This window comes from Perca flavescens, chromosome 12, assembly GCF_004354835.1.
Source record: "Perca flavescens isolate YP-PL-M2 chromosome 12, PFLA_1.0, whole genome shotgun sequence".
NCBI classification, from domain to species: Eukaryota; Metazoa; Chordata; class Actinopteri; order Perciformes; family Percidae; genus Perca; species Perca flavescens.
Genome location: NC_041342.1, coordinates 30,814,857 through 30,838,149, shown reverse-complemented (window position 1 = coordinate 30,838,149; position 23,293 = coordinate 30,814,857). Strand labels below are relative to the sequence as shown.

At 40.9% G+C, this 23,293-nt stretch overlaps 1 protein-coding gene across 2 annotated transcripts in view; it reads left to right on the top strand.

Moving 5' to 3' along the window:
- Positions 1-23,293, top strand: part of LOC114565053 (disco-interacting protein 2 homolog C) — a 299,966-nt gene that overhangs the window by 137,297 nt on the left and 139,376 nt on the right. Inside the window, exons 1-2 of one of the 2 annotated variants that reach the window (XM_028592867.1) lie at positions 1,826-1,897; positions 19,968-20,039. In XM_028592867.1, coding sequence (XP_028448668.1) covers positions 1,891-1,897; positions 19,968-20,039 — 79 coding nt within the window. In that variant the 5' untranslated portion in view covers positions 1,826-1,890. Of the gene's footprint in view, positions 1-1,825; positions 1,898-19,967; positions 20,040-23,293 lie in introns of those variants that run through there. The other variant, XM_028592866.1, reaches the window with a different exon arrangement.

Sequence of the window (23,293 nt, the reverse complement as noted above, 5' to 3'; positions counted from 1 at the left end):
ATATTATTGATTTACAATGAGGTGAAGTTTTGCAGTTGAAAGTCTTTAAATGAGATGTTGCTAACTGGCTTGTTGGTGCCTGCATGTTGGGTGGTTGTACCCATATTTATGTTCAGGAGGACAGTCGTTATGACTACACATAAAAAAGACTGCATTGTTCATCCCATTAAATAAAAGATAAATGATAGCAACTAGGACTGCACAATATATCGTTTTTTTTTTTATCGTCAGCACAATATCAACTGGAGCGATGTACATATCGCGGAAGATAAAAAGAGATTATTTGTAGAAAACTGCAACTGGAGTTTGACTCAGATTTCAACACAATGTGTCACAGTTAGAGGTCCTAAATGTACCTACAAACATTGTTCAACATCATAGGATTGGGTAACCCTTTACTTGAAGGTATCTACATAAAAGTGACATGACACTGTCATAACTATGACATGACACTGTCATGAACGTGCCATTGACGTTATAAACAAGTCATAAACATTTATGACTTCTGTCATTAAGTGTCGTTCGGTTTTTGTCGCGACAAGTTGACATTGTTTGTCTTGATTATGACAAGTTGTTATTAATCAAAGTGACATTACCAGAAGTTGTCTTGGTCATGAAAAGTTGACATTAAAAAAGGATGTGTCCGTCATGACAACTTGACATAATGTCATCCTGTTTAATGTCAAGTTGTCTTGACCGAGACATCCCAAACAAATGTAATGTCAACTTGTCATGACCAAGACAACTTCTGGTAATGTCACTTTGATTAATGTCAAGTTGTCATAATCAAGACAACCCAAACAATGTCAACTTGTCAATGACATAAACCGAATGACACTTACTGACAGAAGTCATAAACGTTTATGACTTGTTTATTACGTTTATGACACGTTCATGACAGTGTCATGTCATCGTTATGACAGTGTCATGTCACGATTATGTATATACCTTCAAGTAAAGTGTTACCCAGGATTGTCTTCAGTGTCAGACCAACATTAGTTTCACTTTTTGTGTAATTCTGAATATTTCAGTCAATTTAAAAAAAAAGTTAAGCACTCTGATAATTATAACAATATTAATTTCATCCACTAACCCCCCTTTTGTTGGCAGTTATTACCATAGTAACCTCTAGAGATGGGAGTTACACATCCCAAGGCGCAGAGGCTGGAGATATGAAGACATGCCCCCCGGTGTGTGTGTGTGTGTGTGTGTGTGTGTGTGTGTGTGTGTGTGTGTGTGTGTGTGTGTGTCACCTCACTGTGAAGTCGGCCGACAAACCAATTTGTTGGATTTGCTGATGTCATGTTTGGGCAGGCAGGTTGGACCGCACCAACTGAAGGGACTGGGGGGGGGGGGATGGGAGGTGTAAAGACTTCTTGTTTACATACACACACACACACACACACACACGCAGAACTGAGGTGAAAAGTAGTTTCTTTGTAGACTTCCTAAACGGTGAAATAATTGCCAACCAATCCTCTTCTGCAAAGTGTGTTTGTGTGTGTGTGTGTGTGTGTGTGTGTGTGTGTGTGTGTGTGTGTGTGTGTGTGTGTGTGTGTGTCTTAACAACAAAGGCAGCATCAGTGGATAAATGTCAGCCCCTTCAGCCCTTTGTCTGTACAGAAGGAGGTCGACCTGCTCCTCTTCAAAACTAATAAGCTGCTTGTCTTTGTGTGTGTGCTAATAGAGAGAGAAAGAGGGGGGGTGGGTGTGTGTGTCCTCTCTGTGTGTGTGTTTGTGGGTGTGTGTGTCCTGCCAATGGGGAATAAGCAACCAGTGTTTTCACACACTGAGCGGTGGGAAGGACCACAGACAAGGACAGAGGCTCGTCTGAGAGGAGCATGAAGCCGAGTCTGTCAGTTTTTTTTACTCCTGCTGCCTGTTGGCATTATGCTCGGTGAGTGTCGTGTGTGTGTGTGTGTGTGTGTGTGTGTGTGTGTGTGTGTGTGTGTGTGTGTGTGTGTGTGTATGTGCTGATTATCTGAATATAATTAGCCTAGTTGGAGAAATGTTTCCCAGTTCTTTGGCTTCACTCGGTTAGTTTTTCTCATTGATGGATGGAAGGAGTAAATGTGAGTGTGTTTTCAAATTAACTTTGGCCTGATGTCAAACTTAGCATTTACGTGCCTATCTAGCATGGCCTTCTGATAGTATTATAATTGATTGTAGCAGTAGTAGTAGGAGGAAGCGTGTGTCAGCGTACATATGATGTTGTATGATGTGATATGATGAGCCATGCGGCTGAACTGAGACAAACTCTGCTCGCTTAGTTTCTGTCGACATTAAATTGAAGTGATGCGCTTTGCAGCAATATGATCTGCAGCTGCTTCAGGCTAAACACAGGTTATATTGTACGTACATTTTAATGCACAAAACTGTGTACTGACATAAGAAATGAACAGTCCTTCCAGAAAAATGCTGAGTTTTTTTTGTGTGATTGTTGCGGGCAAAAATCCTTGATTATGCCGTTTTCTTAAAAAATGCGATGGAATATGCTATATGATATTTATGCAATTATATGCAATGAAATTGCGGGAACTTGTAAAAGTTGCGGTTTGATGAAAAAGAAAAAAAAGTGATCCCCCCCCCCCCCCCCAACACCCTGCTTTTCGATGATGTTCACATCGCGTAATTACGTCACTTCATAACGTTCCCATGGCAACAGGGGTAAATGGCTGCTCTTGTCTGAAGTAAACGCAACATTTTTCAACTTTCTGCTAAGATATATCAGGGGACTTTTTTGCAACGAAAATGCGGGGATTATGAAATCATGCAAGCCCCGCATATTTTGCACGGAAATCTGCAATTTATGAAGTGCGAATTTAATTTATGCGGCAATTTATCCGAAGTGGGGATATGGGACATGTGTTCCTTTCAGGAGGCTGTTGCATGTTATATCAGGAGACCTGGGGCTGAATGATTCCATTATTATTATTTTTTTATTATTATTATTTCTTCTATTTAAAAGGCACAACGCACATTAATGAACATGAGTACAAGGTCAAACATGTAAATGTGCCAGATTTATCCATACAGGCTAATTTTCATCTGCAGTCCCTAGCAGGTTAATGGCTTAAAACAATAGACAAGCTACAACAATACAACACATACACATAAAACGAGAAAGACATAGAGAAGTAAAATTGACACAACCACTATTCCAGATCAGGACAACTGGCAGGTTGATGGCATGGGAAAAACATACACATACAAGTATCATACACAGTAGACACAGGTGAAAGTGTATAGACACACATTAGAACGCATCAACAACATGTAAGCACACACAAAGACACTGCTTTTATTCATTCTATGTCATTTCTTTATTCATAAGAACAACTCACATTAATCAGCATTTCTGTGGCAAAATGTTCTAAACCTGATGAAGTGACAGGTTAAAACACAAATATAAGACCGCAAGAGGCTGAAATGACAACAAGTCTCATGTAGGTTATCTGCTGATATTGCACAAATCTTAAGTATTGTTTCCTTACATATACGTGCACTGATTTAGAACAACTGATTTAGAACAGTGATGAGTTATTGGATGCTGGCTTTTCTAAGTATTGCAGCTACATGCTGCACGATTTCAATAGACGTCTGTTGGCCGATCCAAGGCAGGTACCGTATGTCATCGTGGTAACGCCATTTTATGTACAAGTTAGTACACAGTGCTGCGGAGGAGGCTCTGGCTAGTAGAAAAACGTGCTCTGGTTTATTGGCATTTCTTTAAACCAATCACAATCGACTTGGGCGGTGCTAAGCGCCAGACGTAGCCACGGTGCCTCTGCAAAATAGCCTCTAGAAGGAACTTGTGCATGTTGATGTGTATGTTCAAAGGTAGTTTTAGTCATGCAACAGAAAACTCAGATTGGACAGATAGTCTAGCTAGCTGTGTGGATTTACCCTGCAGAGATCTGAGGAGCAGTTAACCATAGTTCCCAGAAATCCATCGGAGTTTAAAATGACAACCCGAAGAAAGTGGAGGGTAAAGGACATTGGAGTGAGACTGTGTTGATCCTGGAAATGAAACGTGGATTTAGACTATGTACTGTTCAGATCTGATTAGAGGTTTCTTTTGTCTTTTCTGAAAAAACTTTCATTCATCTGTGGGACTTAAGAAGTTACAATGCAACACTTTCAGAAAACACTAACCATTCAAGGTGGAAGACCTGCTGCTTTCTCAGTCGATGTTGATGCTAATCTGCTCTGCTAACCCTAACGGTAGGGTTCCAATAGCGAAACACCACATGAATTTCGGCCAGCGAAAGTTTGCCTCGGGGGCGTGGTCGCGAAAACAACATGCAAGACTGAATTTTTTTTTTAAATGTCCCAGGCTGTCAGAAGACACAAGGCGGTAAAAATGCACAGCATGTTTAAACTATCTACAGTGGTCTATTTGGTGGTGTGTGTTTGCCCTGTTTAAGTTTGTGTGACATATAAACGACAATCCGTGTTGATAGAAGTACTGATGTTCATGTAGAAACATTTTAATCACGTACAAATGTTCATGCTACGGCGCTGATAACCTCCGCCATCTTTGTCAAGCTTTTTTTTGTAACTCCCGCCTCTAAACACAAACACGTGGACCTGATTGGTTCGCCAGTGGTCCTCATTTGAATAAAGTTAAACTTTCTTCAAATTTATTTCGCTCCCCTCAGCGATTCGCTCTCATCTCGCTCACAATCAGGGCGAATTTCGTCTCCATTCAACCTCAATGAGAGCGAAGCGAAATTTTGTTGTTTGGAACCCTACCCTAACCCTTTCTATATCCATGTACACTCTATGTCCGTGGTGGCGGTAGTAGCAGTAGTTCTCAGCAGCAGTAGTCTTGTAGAATTATCAGTAGTTTAACAGGGGTGGGAATCACCGGAGGCCTCACGATACGATATCATCCCGATACTTATGTCACGATACGATATTATTGCGATTTTAAACACATTGCAATATTCTGCAATATATTGCAATGTGTATTGTATTCCAACTTCAGATTTATTGCCAATTTCAAATGATGTCGCCAAAGGACAATTTTGTCAACATCTGTTTTATCTAAAAAGATGCATTTCTCTGTTTGTTCATCTCACTTCAATTTTATTGCTGCAAAATGGGATTGTCAAGCAGACAAACTGACCAACACATATATCATAAAAGATCGATACTTGGCGTCTGTGTATCGATACAGTATTGCCAAGAAAAATATCGCGATACTATGCTGTATCGATTTTTCCCCCCACCCCTATAGTTTAATCAGTAGACGGTGTTGATCTTTTGGTTTACGCCACGTTTTGGGTCTGATGAGCTAGATTAACTCCGTCTGCACCGTCTGAATGAACTGATGAAGCCATGCGTTTCAGACAAATTCATTTCCTTCATCGTTTCATGCGGCCGAACATAAACTGTGATGGGGACTTTCCACCCTGACCTCCTTATTGTGCGTGTTATGGTTTAACAGGAACCGGAGCCAGCTTAGTTAGCTCTGTTTTTCCAGAGGTGCACAGGACGGACCCGTAAATCATTTAAACTGCTACTGGCCGTGCCATGAGGAAAAAAATGGTTATTTAAATTTTATGACAACCAGAGGGGGGGAGGGGGAAATGTGTTATTTTTAACACCTTCTGACAAGTAGTTTTAGCACGTGTGCTTTGTCTATCGCTCAGATGGGAGATGTTAGCGTTAGCTGTTGTGTTTTTCTGCTCGCTTTAACAGAGACAGTTGGAAGCGTAGATGAAAGGAAAACCACAACATCAAGTAGGCAAAAAGACGCCAAAAAGCTGCCATAGTTTTGGTGTCATGGGGAAAAAAACATGACTCCAAAATGTCCTCCTCTCAGGAATCAAAGACCAACAGCTATTTGTCAGCGTGACAACCATCAATTTTAGAGTTTTAAAGAATGTTTTTGTCCCAGACTGTTTCCTCTGCACACAAAAAATCCTGACGGAAAAACATTAAAAGCCCTCAAGGTAAATATCATGAGACTGCCAGCCAATTCTACCTGCAGCACAGGTGTGTGTGTGTGTGTGTGTGTGTGTGTGTGTGTGTGTGTGTGTGTGAGAGAGAGTGTGTGTGTGTGTGTGTGTGTGTGTGTGTGTGTGTGTGTGTGTGTGTGTGTGTGTGTGTGTGTGTGTGTGTGTTTGCACATTGGGACTGCAGTTCTATTTTGGGAACCTTCTTCTTTTGGTGTGTGTGTGTGTGTGTGTGTGTGTGTGTGTCAGTTGGGATCTCAGTTGACTGATAATATTCAAAACCATGTACTGCAAAGTTTAAATGTATAGTGACAAACAAGCTTAATGTGCAAGACTGTCCTTCCCCCAAAAACCGCTCGTAGTAATTATGATTGGAGCAAAGCGGGTGTGAGGTGGCAAAAAGAATAAGAGCGCCAAATTTCCATGTAGGGAGGTATTTTGGGGTGGCGTCTGGGTCAGACAGACTCGGGACTTTCACTCGGGAGAGGGGGGTTTGAGTCCAAAATGTCCTCCTCCTTAAGGATCAAAGACCAACAACCATTAATTTTTGAGTTTCAAAGAGTTTTTTTGTACTTCTTAGTGAAGGTAAAACATGAAAAACAGTTGTGATTTTACCCAAGTGTAAGGAAATTCAAAACCATGTAATGCAGAGTTCAAATGTGTAGTGACCAACAAGAGACTGTCCTCCCCCCAAAAACGCTCGGAAGTAAAGCAGCGAAAATAATAAAAGTGCCAAATTTCCAACGTAGGGAGGTATGTTGGGGGTGGTGTCTGGGTCAGACAAACTTGGGACTTTCACTCAGGAGAGTGGGGTTTGAGTCCCGTTTGAAAATAAAAGTAAACGGCAGTTAACTTCACTGGTTTGGTGGTTAGCACTTCAGCCTCACAGCAAGAAGGTTCGGGGTTCGAACCCAGATTGTCCCAGGCCTCTGGTTTCTTCCCACAATATAGACATGCATGCAACTAGGTAGGGCTGCCACCTCTTAGTCGACTAATCGGTCGTTTTGGTCTTAGTCGACTAAGATTTCTTTAGTCGATTAGTCATTTTTTATGCTTATTCATGCTTAATTACTTATTTCCAAGAAACTTCTGAGCACATTTATGGTACACAATTTAAAACACAAGATTTGCTTTTGCAGGATTAATTGTGGAGAAACTCAGTTTTACAGATGGTTAATTAACTACATTTATATTGTGCTTTTCTAGTCTTAACCAACTCTCAAAGCGCACAGCTCTGTCAATTAAATCAACTAATCGATTAGTCGACAAAATCCTATAGGTGTTAGTCGACTAAGAATTTCTTTAGTCGAGGACAGCCCTACAACTAGGACTACAGTTGAAAATTAGCCAGGAAAAGACAACACTTATGCCATTTACGATTTTACGATATACAAAATCTAATACGATATCTAGTCATATATCACGATATCGATATAATATCGATAGTAGAGGTCACCAGGTTACACTAATCCCGTGGGAACAGGGCTAAAGACGTGTTTGAAATCGCGACCTTAATGTATAAAAACCACAACGGACGTTCTCTGGTTTAGATACGAGGTTGTATTTCCTGTCACCGTTGGAGGACTTGTTGTAGTGAGCATATGAGCTACTTCCTGTGTGTGTGTGTGTGTGTGTGTGTGTGTGTGTGTGTGTTTCTACCTGAGTGTCAGCCCTGACTCAGCGTGTTGTTACTGTAAACACCTGCTGCAACGTGTGTGTGTGTGTGTGTGTGTGTGTGTGTGTGTGTGTGTGTGTGTGTGTGTGTGTGTGTGTGTGTGTGTGTGTGTGTGTGTGTGTGTGTGTGTGTGTGTCCTTGCCCTCATTCCCGGGGGAGTCCTTGGGCGTTTCCTCTCAGCTCAACTGTGTGTTTGGTTTTTGTGGATGCAAAGCTCTCTGTGTGTGCGATTGTGTGTGTAATTTGCTTCCTTTCTCCAGTATGTTATTATCTCCATTTTGTTTTTGTTAATGACAAGCACGATATGTTTGTAAAATGAATCGGCACTAAATTGATATGACAGTTCATTTACAGTTCACAATGCTCTTGTGAACTCTTGGAATGGATTGCCACAGGCGGTTCTCATGAAACATTCGTTCACATACAGTACAGGCCAAAAGTTTGGACACACCTTCTCATTCAATGTGTTTCTTTATTTTCATGACTATTCACATTGTAGATTCTCACTGAAGGCATCAAAACTATGAATGAACACATATGGAATTATGTACTTAAAGGTCCAATATGTAATATTTGTACTGCAATAAATCCAAAAATGACACCAATGCCTCATCAGATATTAAGGAAACATGTTAAACTGAAACGGCCCAGTTTGACAGCCAGGCCGGGTTGCCAGATATACCTGTAAAAACGTAAACCCAGTGCGCTACAGCTGTAACGGTACTACAGCCATGAAAGCAGCAAATAAACGAACAAGATCAACGGATATGGATTCTACATGACATTAAAAAAAAGAAAACAGCATGTTTCTAACAGTTGCGTGACCAGAGACGTAACAACCCCCTGGTAAATATTGGAGATGTATTTGAAAGATGGAGACAGCTTAGATCCCAAAAGGACGCAGAGTTGGCTTATTTTCTCCTGAACAGGTAAGAATTAGCTTCAGGCTAATTTATCACAGCTACTAGGGACGGGCATTTTTTGTCATTTCAATATTTGTGTACTCACATTGAATTATATAGCTAGAGTAACCGAGTTGGTTACTCGCAAAAACAATTGAGACACAGCCAGTAAAGTGATCCCGACTGGTCCTGGCTAACGCCGTCATGCTAACCCTGCTAACTGTTAACGTTACCGGGAGGACCAGGCAAGCAGCCCATGGCTGTTTACAACATTTAGTTCAGTGGCTTGAGCCGACAACTGTGAGTTATTTTAAGCCACGAGAGGGGGGCTGTAAATCGGAAAGAGAGGACTGTGAGTTTGCAGTGTGTTTAGCGATTTTTGCCGTAATTCTAGCTAAGCCAATGAAGTGTGTTCCGTCGGCAAGGTAGTGGTATTTTTAGCGTTTCGTATTGTAATTCTAAGCCGAGGAAGTGTGCCTGACTGGCGTGTGGAGAGGACAGTGAGGTTGTTGTGTTTTTAGCGGTTCATACTGTAATTTTAAGCCGAAAAAATGTGTCTGTCAGTTGGTTACAGAGCTCCGCGTGAGCACGGGCTTTTATGACTGTCAATACATCTAACGTTAGCTACTCCCCTGTGCTGTGGAGTAATGTCTGGCTATGTGAGACTAGCATCTAACGTTAGCTACTCCTCTGTGCTGTGGAGTAATGTCTGGCTATGTGAGACTAGCATCTACCGTTAGCTACTCCTCTGTGCTGTGGAGTAACGTCTGGCTATGTGAGACTAGCATCTAACGTTAGCTGTGCTGTGGAGTAATGTCTGGCTATGTGTATACAAAGAAGAGGTGAGAAAAAAAAGCGGAGAAAACAGGAGAGAGGGAGAGGTTTCTGACTGCGTCCCTGGAAGCTAAACATAATGAAAGAGCATATGTAACATGCCTCTCTCTCTCTCTCTCTCTCTCTCAATTTCTAATCAATTCAATTTGCTTTATTGCCATGCATGTAACAAACACAATATTGCCAAAGCACCACGCAAAATGAATACAAATACAAATTCCACAACAATATCAATAATCATATAAAAACCAAAGTAGCAATAATCACAATATACCAATGGTAATATTCAAATCAACAAAACTAGGACACTAGGACAAAGCTATACAAGTAATTATAATGAAAAGTGTAAATGTGTTCAAGGCTCTGTGTGTGTGTGTGTGTGTGTGTGTGTGTGTGTGTGTGTGTGTGTGTGTGTGTGTGTGTGTGTGTGTGTGTGTGTCTATTGATATTTCTCTCCAACAGAAACAGGAATAATGAGAGTGTGTAACGAAGACAAAAGACCGAATAAATAACAGAATATCAGCCTAATCGGGTCATAAGTTTTGGACAAATGTTGACCTCATGATGGAGCAACAGGAAAAGCCAGAGGATCACCAAAGTTATTATACTTCATCCTGAGGGGATGGCAGTCCTGCCTGCAACACATTCTCATGAAAGGAGTTCCTATGATATCGTACAAAAAAGTGTGCACACAAATTTGTATGTCTTACCAAATAAGGCAACCAGGTGACCACGAGCTGGTTTAGTTTTACCGACAAAAAGTGAGCTTCATGTGGCCGAAAATAAAGTTGTATTACGTTTACTGAGTAGAACTCTCCTCCAACCACCACCCCCCCAAATAATCAAGGTTTGTACTGAATCGTGGGTCAAAAATTGTGGGTTTGGTGTATCGTTACAGCCCTATTTATGACCCATCCATCCACCGCGACCTCCTCATTGTGCGGCCCAGAGTGTTCTTCTACAGCAGCAGTCAATACAGCAATAAATACGTGGAATACATACGAATTACATTACTTAATGTAGCTACAGTATAGGCCAAAAGTTTGGGCACACCTTCTCATTCAATGCGTTTCCTTTTTATTTTCATGACTATTTACATTGTAGATTCTCACTGAAGGCATCAAAACTATGAATGAACACATATGGAATTATGAACTTAACAAAAAAGTGTGAAATAACTGCTTTTTTATTAATAAGGGAAAAAATTCCACTAATGAACCCTGACAAAGCACACCTGTGAAGTGAAAACCATTTCAGGTGACTACCTCATGAAGCTCATTGAGAGAACACCAAGGGTTTTCAGAGTTACCAAAAAAAGCAAAGGGTGGCTACTTTGAAGAATCTAAAATATAAGACATGTTTTCAGTTATTTCACACTTTTTTGTTAAGTTCATAATTCATAATCAGAAACCTCTCCCTCTCTCCTGTTTTCTCCGCTTTTTTTTCTCACCTCTTCTTTGTCACTATCTGTCTCTTCCTCCTGCAACCCTTCTCTCCCTCTTCTCATCAAACACTCCTTTTTTATGCTTTCAGTTCTCCATCGTTTTCCCTCTCTCTCTCTCTCTCTATCTATCTATCTCTATGGTTGCAGTGTGGAAACAATAAAATCCACGGTTTCCTTTTTAGGTGCTGGTTTGATGCAACGTTTTCTTTCTCTCCCTCCTTTCTCACCTCTGTCTTGGTACATGGCACTCTTTCCTCTGCTCTTTCTTGTTTTTTCCTCCTCTTTCTTTATTGTTCTCACTCTTCACTTCATATATCTGTCATTGCTAGCATTCGTGTCGCCCTCCCTCTTCCTCCCCCCCTTCCTCTCCTGCCTTCTCTCCCTCCCTCTCCCTCTCTCCTTCTCTCTCTCCCTCTCCCTCTTCTCCTCTCCTTCCCTTCTCCCTCTCCCTCCATCGTCCTCTCTCTCTCTCTCTTACTGTATATGGTCATGGAGCTCGGCTGTTTCTGTACAAACAGACTGGAGGTGATTTAGCAGAGCAGAGTTGTGTTCTGACGCTGCAGTCGTATGCAGAGCGTGTTTGTGCACTGCTTTAGCGAAAGTATGTGGACACCTGGGGCCCGTTTCAGGAAGGAGGTTTAACAAACTCTGAGTCTAACCCTGATCTCTGAGTTGATTTACCCTGAGATGGGAAACTGACTACGTTTACAAGCTGTCAATTTTCAGGTTATGGTCGAGTTAAGGTCACTATTCGGAATAACCCGTTTACATGCGTGAGCAGAGAGAGTTACTCCTGTATACGTGGAATTTGTAATCAATTGGCAATATCCCGATGTAAACGGCGACAACATTAAGACGCAATAACTTTTCGGTCACCTTCTTATAAATCTCACTATCTTGGTACTTTCTACCGTCAACAAAAGACATTATATTCATGTTTTTTTTGGTTTACATGACCAGAATTTCGGTTTTTAAAAACCGGAATATGAGCATATTCGTGTTTGTGCCGGTGTTTACATGGCCGTGCGCGACCGGGTTATTGCTAATATTCCGGTTTTGAACGGGTTATTGGCTGCACGTAAACGTAGTTTTCGGTTTCCGAACAGCTGATGTGAGTCGGTTCAGTCAACTCGGAGTAGGTTCACTCGGAGTTAAACGCGTGCACCACCACTATAAAAAGGCAGCATGAATGGAGCCATGAAACTACGATTCACCACGGCAACGACCATATACTCATGCGCACATACGGCGAGTTTGAACATGCATTTCGTTACAAAAAAACCAACAACACAGCGGCTGAAGCAAAAGAGAGAGAATTTGCGTGGGAGAAATTTGCTGCTAGAGTAAATGCGTTAGTTCCAATATACTGTATTAATATCATATTTAATCATAAATATAATATTACTGGTGAAATGGTATTGAACCTATAATATATTTAATTTAGGTGCAATCCTGCGGCCGAAAAAGTACTAGTCCTATTCTGAGGCTGCAGCACAGCACCATCATTAACAGAATTTATAATTCATAATCTTTTATTGCAAAGGGTTACACAAGGATGAATTAAGGGTTTTCATCATTCACCTGCAATACTGTGGACCTCCTTTTTAATGGCTCTTACTGGTTTGTGTCCAGGGAACACTACAAAAACGTTTAAAACACGTTTCGGAGCGAGTCACATTCTTCTGACGGCGCTTTGCTTTACAGCTTTACTAATATGCTCCGCATCATTAGTTATGCAGATTATGTGTATGCGGTTGAAAATTGTTTGCTCTACCGCTACACCTGAACACCTGTTCACCTGTCCTAAATCTAAAGGTGTCACCACACCTTCAGATCCCATTATCCTATGGGATTTTACACATTCATCATCGTAATAATAGCAATGATGAGCAAAATAACTAAATGTAAACGGAAGACATTCCAATGCATTGTCACCATTAATGCACAATGGAAAATGCATGATGTCGAAGCATAATTATAAATGAAATAAGGTAAATCTGCAAAATGGCTCCAGCAGTTATGACAGGTACGCCTCCACTCTTCTGCTTTTCAGTCTTTCTGCAGAGATTTGCTCCCATTCAGACACAAGAGCAAACGCTGATGTTTTGTGATCAGGTCCAGCTCTCAGTCTGCGTTCCAGTTCATCCCTAACGTGTTGGATGGGTTTGGGATAAAAAATTATTCAGCAGAAGCAGTGATATGTATGACCAGAAAGGGGGAAATCCCACGCATCCCAAATCCCATCCACAGCCATCTTCTAACTGTAAACAAACCGGGAACTATATTCATTCTGCTACTTGGGCGGAGTGATTTGATTTGCAGCAAGCCTGTCTGAGAATATAGTTATAGTATAGAATATAATAATTGTTAGAGAAGGATCATATACCTCCATTACTGTCGATCAATAGGTTTACAGGTAAACTGAAGATATACATCCTCTTTTATAGGTTTATTTACATATATCTTTATATAATAAAACCATTTAAAAACTCATTGGAATATCAAAAAAAAAAAATCAGAAGAATTGTCTCTCTGTTTTTGGTTGTATTCACTGTAGTTCAGAGGTTCACTTTTCTTTGCACCAGTATTTCAAGTAGTAAATAGTAAGTTTTGATCCCCTGTCTTTGTCAAAATGATGCAACTGTTAACTTTTTAAATCTGATTTGTCTTAGCCTCTCGCCAAATTGCTGTGATTCGAAACATGTCAGGCACCGTGTGTGTGTGTGTGTGTGTGTGTGTGTGTGTGTGTGTGTGTGTGTGCATTCTTGTTAACTATATTCGTGGGGTCCACAAACCGGGAGTCCAGTATACTTGTGGTGTCCCGAAAGCTTTGTGGGGCCAAAATGCTGGACCCCACAAGTTTAATGGCCTGTTTGAGGGTTAAGACTTGGTTGTAGGATTAGGGATATAATTAGGTTATGGTTAAGGTTAGGGTAAGGGTTAAGGTTAGGCATTTAATTGTGATGGTTAAGGTTAGGGTAAGGGTTAATATGGCATTTAGTTGGGATGGTTAAGGTTAGGGTAAGGGGCTAGGGAATGCATTATATCAATGACAGGTCCCCACAAAGATAGTGCCACAAACCTGTGTGTGTGTGTGTACCTGTCTCTAACGGCCTGTGGCAACGTCCCCCAAACAAAGAGACGGACAGACTTTTTTTTTTTCCTTGCTTCTTTGCATACTTGGGATGTAAATTGCTTAAAAAAAATAAGTCTGACAGGTCAAGATTAGCCTATATCCACGACGTTCCACTTTCTGTCTGTCTGTCTGTCTGTCTGTCTGCGTGTCTGTCTGTCTGTCTGTATGTGTGTCACTTCACATTGCTTTTATTTTGCTCATGGAAACAGACAAAAAAACTACACTGTACACAGAGTACAATTCGGTGAAACTCTATTTCTGCAATTTAACCCATCCTAAGTATATTATAGGAGCAGAAGTCACCTATAAGCGTTCGGGGAGCAATTTGGGGTTAAGTGTCTTGCTTAGGGCCACTTGGACATGTGGCCGGAGGAGCCTGGGATTGAACTGCCAACCTTGTTGTTATGGGACGGCTAGTGCTTCGGAGGAAGGTCTGGGGGCAATGGGAGACTATGGGACGAGTGCTCTAGCTCCGAGCCACAAGCCACCCATACCCATTTTATATATAAACTAGGGCTGGGAAAAAAATCAATTTGATTTAAAAATCGAGTTGGTAGGTCAAATCGATTCATATTTTTTAAAAAATCGATTTTTTAGATTTTTTTTCCAATCCAAATACAGTATAAATAATTTGGATGTTTAACAATCTTTGTTGCACACTGCACAGTGACTTTTCACTTAGAGAAAGGGTTTGCGTTTGCAATTTTGTTTATGTTGATGCACTTTAATTAAATACAATAAATATATATTTTTAAAATATATTTACAGTTTGCAGTTATTTAGTTTTAAATGGAAGGGGGGGGGGGAATCGAATCGTAAATCGAGTTTTTTTTTCTTTTTAAATCACAGATTTTTTTAGGGAAAAAAATCGCCCAGCTCTAATATAAACCATGCATTATTTGCTATATTACATCACGTATCCATGACTTTAGGAAGTTAGTATTAATGACAAGGTCTGACCTCCCTCTGTTTCTCCCTTGTGTCACCCCCCCCCCCCCAATGTCTCTTTTTCTCTTTTCAAACTGAAGCATTTGCCAGTTTCTCTTGCTCTCTGCAGGGTAGTTAGCTCCCCTACCAGAGATGCTAATTATTGCCATGTGCCTCGCCTCCACGCTACCAGAAGCACACACACACACACACACACACACACACACACACACACACACACACACACACACACACACACACACACACACACACACACAGGCAGAGTTCTGGCATCGTCAGCGATGACGTCCGTGCCCACAGTCGGTTTCTTGATCCGAGCCAGTTAGTCACATGTATTTGTGTTTAAGAAGGATTTGTCAAGTCAGCCGCGCAAACAGCTTTCTCCGTGTTCGACAAATCTGCTGCAGATTTAGCGTCACTCAGGTCCGCTTCATGCGTCCGTCACCAAGTCAGGCGAAGCTCTTCACTCTGATTTCCTCCTGAATTTTTGGTGTTCTTTTCAAATCGGTCGTCCCCCAGTCAGAGAAATCCTGAAAATTGTCTGCGGCCTCGGTTACAGTTGTCACAACAGTTCTGTCTGGGTACGGAAACACATTTAGGCTTCATGAGATGTTTCAGAATAAATATTTACTCGTTTTATGAAGGAATGTTTGGCATTTTTGAGATTCTTGTGCATGTAACTGGTTTGCTTTTAAAATAATATACACATGCTGTGACACACTTGTCCAAATTATAGACAATACACAAATCAAAAAGCAACACGTGATGAAACATGGACATGAAATAACATAAAACGTAAATAACCTGTAGCATTGACGCAGTTGAATGCTTGACACAGGATCAAATGTTTGGCAAAGGCCCAGCAGTGTATCGAGGTGCTCTCCCGACCAAGTGTGACTAAATATGACGCTAAAGGAAACTTTTTGCATCAATGACAAACACTAAGAGGAATAAATATGCGCACAAACATACACACGTATACGAATTATGAATAACAGTGGATTTAAATTGTAGATGTATACCAATTATTATTATGTAAAAAGATTTAGTTATTCATTCATGCACGTCCCTGCTTTTTCTTAGTGTTTTTGGTAGACTAACGGATAAATGAATGAATGAACTAAGTTATTGTGTTTTAAGTTAAGCTATTGTGTGTGTGTTAACTTTATATATATATATATATATATATATATATATATATATATATATATATATATATATATATATATATATATACACACACACACAAATCAACTCCTATGTTTCTTAGGTAAAAGTTTGGGAGTGTATGCATATATTGTGTACGTATATGTATAGATGTATGATTGGAAGTGTATAGGGGTGCAGATGTATGTGTATGTGCTTATACATAGATATATTTCCTTACTTTTTTAATTTCTATTTTTCTTTTGCTATGAGGGTTGCTTTTGTCATTTTATTATTATTATTATTATTATTATTATTATTATTATTATTATTATCAGCACTGGATGGACTACATAGATATGTACATACATATCCAAAAGAAAATGTTTTTGCAAGGATATGATATGACGCGTCAAAAAGCCACGCTTGGTCAGGTACCTTACCTGACCAAGCGTGGCTTTTTGACGCGATAGGAGCGAGAATGCGTTGGCCAAACAGTCCCAAACTGGCTGAGCGTCTCCATCTTTTACACCCATGTTTATAAAAAGCTTGTTCCCCATTGGCAGGACCTCCCTCGTTCACATTACCAGTTTGATTGACGCGTCTTAACAGTTAAATCACACAGCGAGCCCCATTATGGCTCTCAGCACATTACAAACTACATTACCCACGTTCCCCCCCCCCCCCCTCTCTCTCTCTCTCTCTCTCTCTCTCTCTCTCTCTCTCTCTCTGCTTTCACACTCAAACACTCGTCACCATTTTCTTTTCTCTGTCTTTTGATTTGCCATGAAAGAAAACGCCTCTGGTACTTCTCTCGGCTCATACAATTCCCATGATGCCTCTCTCTTTAGCTTTCTGCTTCCCTCTTAAGTTGTTGCCTCAGTTCACTCACAAAGTATTTGTCAGTGTTTGGTTTTAGTTCACTTATAGTACAAGTTGGGTGGGGTCAAACACATTCATCTGCTGTCAGTCAAAAAAACAAGCACTCCAGCTGACATTCATTTACTTTCCAGTGGGTTTTTCCAAACTTTTCTGGCTCTCTTTTCTTAAAGGGGAACTATGCAGTTTTTTTTTTTTAGCATATTTGACCTTAACTAAACATTTTCGGGGTCATTGGAATGGTTATATGACTTTTTTCGAGTTGAATGGTGGTCGTCTCCATTTATTTAAAATAATTACTCTAAACCCAACCGTTTATTGTTTTCCTAAGCGTGTTTTTGTCGTGTTTTTGTCGTGTTTTTGTGTTACTAAAGTGTTCTTTTCCTAAACCCAACCTTTTAGGTAGCACGGCACGTTCTCGCGATAAGACGCCACATGGTGTGTATGTTTACATCCGCTGTATACAGCGTAGACATACACGTGGGAAGGCTCAAAATGCATACAGATAACTCGGCATTTGGCTATGGAAAGTGGCGTGTATGTTTACGCAAAGTCATGATGCCATGATGTTGCCCATTCAGGAACCGACTAACAAGGTAGCGATGCAGTTTTTCACACTATCGTCATGGCTGAGCCGGCAAAAAAGAAGCAGAAAGCTCGGAAAGCATTGTAGAGGAACAGAGGAAGAGGAAACGGCAGACTGATCGAGATCTCTATAGAGAAACCTGTAGGGGGGCTCTATAGAGAAACCTGTAGGGGAGCTCTATAGAGAAACATGTAGGGGGGGCTCTATAGAGAAACCTGTAGGGGGAGCTCTATAGAGAAACATGTAGGGGGGGCTCTATAGAGAAACATGTAGGGGGGGGCTCTATAGAGAAACCTGTAGGGGGAGCTCTATAGAGAAACCTGTAGGGGGGCTCTATAGAGAAACCTGTAGGGGAGCTCTATAGAGAAACATGTAGGGGGGGGCTCTATAGAGAAACCTGTAGGGGAGCTCTATAGAGAAACCTGTAGGGGAGCTCTATAGAGAAACATGTAGGGGGGGCTCTATAGAGAAACCTGTAGGGGAGCTCTATAGAGAAACCTGTAGGGGGAGCTCTATAGAGAAACATGTAGGGGGGAGCTCTATAGAGAAACCTGTGGGGGAGCTCTATAGAGAAACCTGTAGGGGGAGCTCTATAGAGAAACCTGTAGGGGGAGCTCTATAGAGAAACCTGTAGGGGGGAGCTCTATAGAGAAACCTGTGGGGGAGAGAAACCTGTCTATAGAGAAACCTGTAGGGGGGAGCTCTAGAGAAACCTGTAGGGGGGAGCTCTATAGAGAAACCTGTAGGGGGAGCTCTATAGAGAAACCTGTGGGGGAGCTCTATAGAGAAACCTGTAGGGGGGGCTCTATAGAGAAACCTGTGGGGGGAGCTCTATAGAGAAACCTGTAGGGGAGCTCTATAGAGAAACCTGTAGGGGGGCTCTATAGAGAAACCTGTAGGGGAGCTCTATAGAGAAACCTGTAGGGGAGCTCTATAGAGAAACCTGTAGGGGAGCTCTATAGAGAAACCTGTAGGGGGGCTCTATAGAGAAACCTGTAGGGGGAGCTCTATAGAGAAACCTGTAGGGGGAGCTCTATAGAGAAACCTGTAGGGGGAGCTCTATAGAGAAACCTGTAGGGGGGAGCTCTATAGAGAAACCTGTAGGGGGGCTCTATAGAGAAACCTGTAGGGGGAGCTCTATAGAGAAACCTGTAGGGGGGCTCTATAGAGAAACCTGCCAGCAAAAAGCGAAGAAATGGTCCAAACTGCATAGCGCCCCGTAAAAACATTCTTTGTAAATGTGGCAAACTCCTCCCGTCTGGTTTTCCCAATAATCCTTTCTAAAAGGAGCTTTTGGATTCAGACGTGCCTGTGTGGAAATCTGCCGATGGGACCTTTAGGTCGGCTTGATTAATGGCTTCACTCTGGGAGATTGGTCAGCAGGTTTTGACGGGGTTAGTCACTCTGTGAAAGGCGAATTAAGTGCATCTGCAGTACTTAAAGGTCCAGATTTATTCAGATACTGTACACTCACACACACATGCACACACACACACACACGCACATACACACGCATGCACACTCACATACACACATGTATGCACCGTCTGGTCTGAGTTGGAGAGGATGACTAAGCACAATGTGATCAGCTTTCTCTCAGACTGCTTAGTTTTGATGTCTTAGATTGCAGCTTTTTTTGTAGAATATGTACGTATATATTTTTCATTGCAGCTTTATTATTTCTCCAGTGTTCAACGCTAAGGGTTTTGCTCGAAGGCGCGGGGCAAGTAAACCGCACCTCGGCCATGTTGTTATATTTATATGCCCCGATGTGGCTTTCGAGCATCTTCCTATCATAAATTACGTTGTCATTCCATTGCCGCCGTCAAAGAATGCTTGTTGAACGATATGATTTGAGTGTGAAATTGATTCTCTTTTTCTTTTTTTTTTCTTTTTTTGATGTTGACTTTTTCGCACACTTTTCAATTTTTTTTTGACATTTTTTTTTATTTCTTTTTAACTTTTAAACATTTTTATTCAATGCTTTTTGTCATGTTTTTTATTTAAGTTTCTGACCCTTTTAAAGTCTTTTTTAATTTGATTTTCTTTCTTTTTTTAGCATTTATTTCTCTCCTTTTTTGTCGTTTAAAAAAAAAAATAACAATTCGTACAGGGTACCAAGCCAGTAAAAATCTTTTTAACCGAACGGACAAGAAAAAAAAAAAACCTTATTGTTAAATCCTGTTCTCTGTCATTTGTTTTTATTAATTTGCTTATTGTGCATCTTTTTATACAATTTTAGCCTGCCATATTCGGTTTCCCTGCTTAAATATTTGCTGGAACGAAGTTCTGTGAAGTTAGAAAAACTTTGATTCAACAACATGCATTTGTAACAATGGATGTGCTTTGTTCTGTACTGTGACTTTGCAGGCTTTAGTATCACCAGTGAGTACTACTTCATATAAAATACCATGGAAAGTAAATATCTCTCTCCCTCTCTGTTTCCTCTGGCAGGTGATATCACACAGAAGGGCTATGAGAAGAAGCGATCCAAGCTGATCGGAGCCTTCTTCCCACAAGCACCAGGTAAAACTGTCTTTCCTTCAACTTTTCACACTACTGTTCAGGAGGGATGTCCCGATCCCAATCACGGTATCTGATCGGAGTCGATTTTGGCCTTTTTTAACTGATCGGGGGATCAGTGTTCCCCCCGATTACCTTACTCCAACCATGTACATCAGCTTGTACTGATCGCTGCCTGTAATCGTGCAAGTATCTTACCAGAAAATGACTTTGGTAGAAGTTAAAGTCTCCTTTCAGAATATTACTTGAGTAAAAGTCTGAAAGTATCTGATATATCTACTTAGGTAGCCATAGCAGTTTTCTGATATTAAATGTACTTAATTATTAGAAGTTAAAGTTAAAAATAAACTTTGATTATGAACTTTATGGCTAAAGGTGTGTAACGTTATCTTCATCACCACTGTCGTTGGGGTGGTCATCGTCTGTTACCATGGCGGCAGAGCCTGCACCAGGTGCTTCCATGACACTGTCAGTCATTATGCTTCCTCCTCTTCTTCTTTAGTTGTAGCCTATGGATTTTAGTTACTTTGTTCATTTAGTTATTTTTGTAAATAAAAAAATTAAAACTGGTGTGCAGCTCTACTATCGGAGTAGTCTCGCATTGCCAGACCTTCCTCCACATCGCTGCGGAGGAAGGACTGGCTAGTCCACACAGCATTCCGGGATGGGAGAAAAACGTGCTCTCGTTTATCGGCATTTCTTTAAACCAATCACAATCGTCTGGGGCAGGGCTAAGCACCGGGAAAAGCTGCGGTGCCGCTACACAACAGCCTCTGGAAGGAACTTGTTTTGGTGGAACACGTGTACGTTCAAAGGTTGTTTTAGTCGTGCAACAGGAAACTCAGATTGGACAGATAGTCTAGCTAGCTGTCTGGATTTACCCTGCAGAGATCTGAGGAGCAGTTAACCATAGTCCTCATAAATCCACCGGAGGTTAGAACGCCAACACAATCCAGAAGATTTTCTGTCGGCAACGGAGCAATCCTGCAAGTGGAATTTCCGTGGCTATAGACTACTATCTGTGCAAACTACGGATCGGGACTCAGAATGGGTATTATTTCAAAAATCGGATCGGGGAGAGGGGTCAAAAAAGCTGATCAACTTTTAGAAAATATAAAAAATTAAACCATACAAATAAACATGAGATCAAATTGCTGAAAGTAACATCACAAGCACATAGGAACAACAGCGGAACAATAAAAACAGGATCTTTTTGTACTTGCTGGAATCCATTCCTATAAACTCCAAAACTACACATGGCCCTGGATATTCTTTCTACGTGTTGAGGATGTTTAACCCTTGTGTTGTCTTCCATTCGACCGTGTACTTGTCGTCCTGAAAAATCCACACTGCTTCTTTTCACTACCATTTATAAACACCACTGACACCAACTTATTAGCAGTTTTACACTCATTTTTGGAATTCATGGTCAATAAAAAAAAACTCATTCATAGGATAGAAATTATGAATTATTTAGACTCATATTAAAGGAAGGATAATTACAGAAGGGAATATTTCAATTTTCAGCCTGGTTTAAAAAAATGTTTTTTCTCTAATGCTAATTTTTTTATTAAACATCCAAAAGTCAATAAAAGTAGAGATCCCATCTTTTGTTGTACTTGCGAAGCATGATATAGGGAATCATCCAAATTAGGTAGTTAAAAAGAAACCCATATTTCTGATATAGACATTTTGAAAAAGAAGACAACACAAGGGTTAAGGCCAAATCAAAGAACATTTGGCACACGTATTAGTTGTTTTTACACAGAGAGAATTATTCTTATGAAGCAGTATCTGGTTTTTGTTTAAAAAATAAAAGCAGAAATCCCCATTTATTTATTTAGATGTTTTTGTCCAGCAGACCAACATGCACTGTTGGGGCTTCACTTTCTTCTAAAAGGGAAACTGGAGAATTAGATTTTCCTCCATACAGGATATGTGTCGACTCGGATCTTCGCACAGGACGTTTTAATAAATCATCACCATCGAGTTGTTTTTGGTAACAAACCGCAGATGGATGTTTTGTTTGGGATCGAGTCCGACCACCAAGGATCCCAAAGTCCATTTCGCAGCGAGACGCCGCATCCGACTGACTGCTGAGGATTGGACTGGAGCGTCACTGGAGACACTGCCAAATTACTGGAATATACTGTGTGTGTGTGTGTGTGTGTGTGTGTGTGTGTGTTTGTAGGGTGGGGGGATGTCAGGAAGTGCATTATGGGAAGGAATGAAGGGTGTGGGATGGAGAAAATGTGTGGTATTCACATCCAGGCCCAGCGGGGGGTCGCCCCTAGTTCATAATGGGGGACCGGAGGAGGGAGATACACGCACACACACACACACACACACACACACACACACACACACACACACACACAGATACTGCTTCATAAGAATAATTCTCTCTGTGTAAAACTAAATTATATGTACCCTAAATTGTATGTATTTATGTGCACAATATGTTCTTTGTACACACACACACACACACACACACACACACACACACACACACACATTCTGTATCCTGACCCTACACTGCTCATGTATGCACTTTTGCCAGTAACACAAATTTGTGCACATGCATACACACAATACTCCCTTTTTCTAATTTTCTCCAAGTCCTCCAAATCATACGACTATATGGCTCATTGCTTCCCTTCCCTCTGATATGACCCACAAGAACGTTTCATAAAATAGCTCCCCGAGTGGTGGCAGGAAATCAGCCTCATATCTAAACCAGAGAGCGTCGGTCGCGGTAAAGGTCGGGATTTTAAACACACCGTTTAGTCGCAGATTGGGTTGAAATTTAGATCTTTCTTCACTTCCTGAGGGTTACACACATGATGCTGAACGTTTTTCACAGTTTGGAAAGTGAAAAGAAAAGTAAAAATTTGGCATATTTCATATGTCTCCTGGCTGAAAGTCTTGTGTTCCTTTGACACATGCACCACCTGATCCCAAACCTGCGTCCTTACGTGGAAATTTGGCGCTTTGATTTGATTTATTTAATTGTAAGAGAGTGCCTTACACATGATAAAAGGACATCAAATACAATCAAGGATAAAAACACAATAAAGTCCAAGACTTATTTCCATTGCGGTGCTCAACACACATCAGGACAAGACAAGATACTCAATGACATAACATAAAAACATTTTTCTTAAATAAATAAAAATAGTAACTTGCCCTTTAATCTATTCCGCAACCCTCTCTAGTAACCAGACCTTGATGCTCTTTATAAAAGAGTTCAGGCTGGA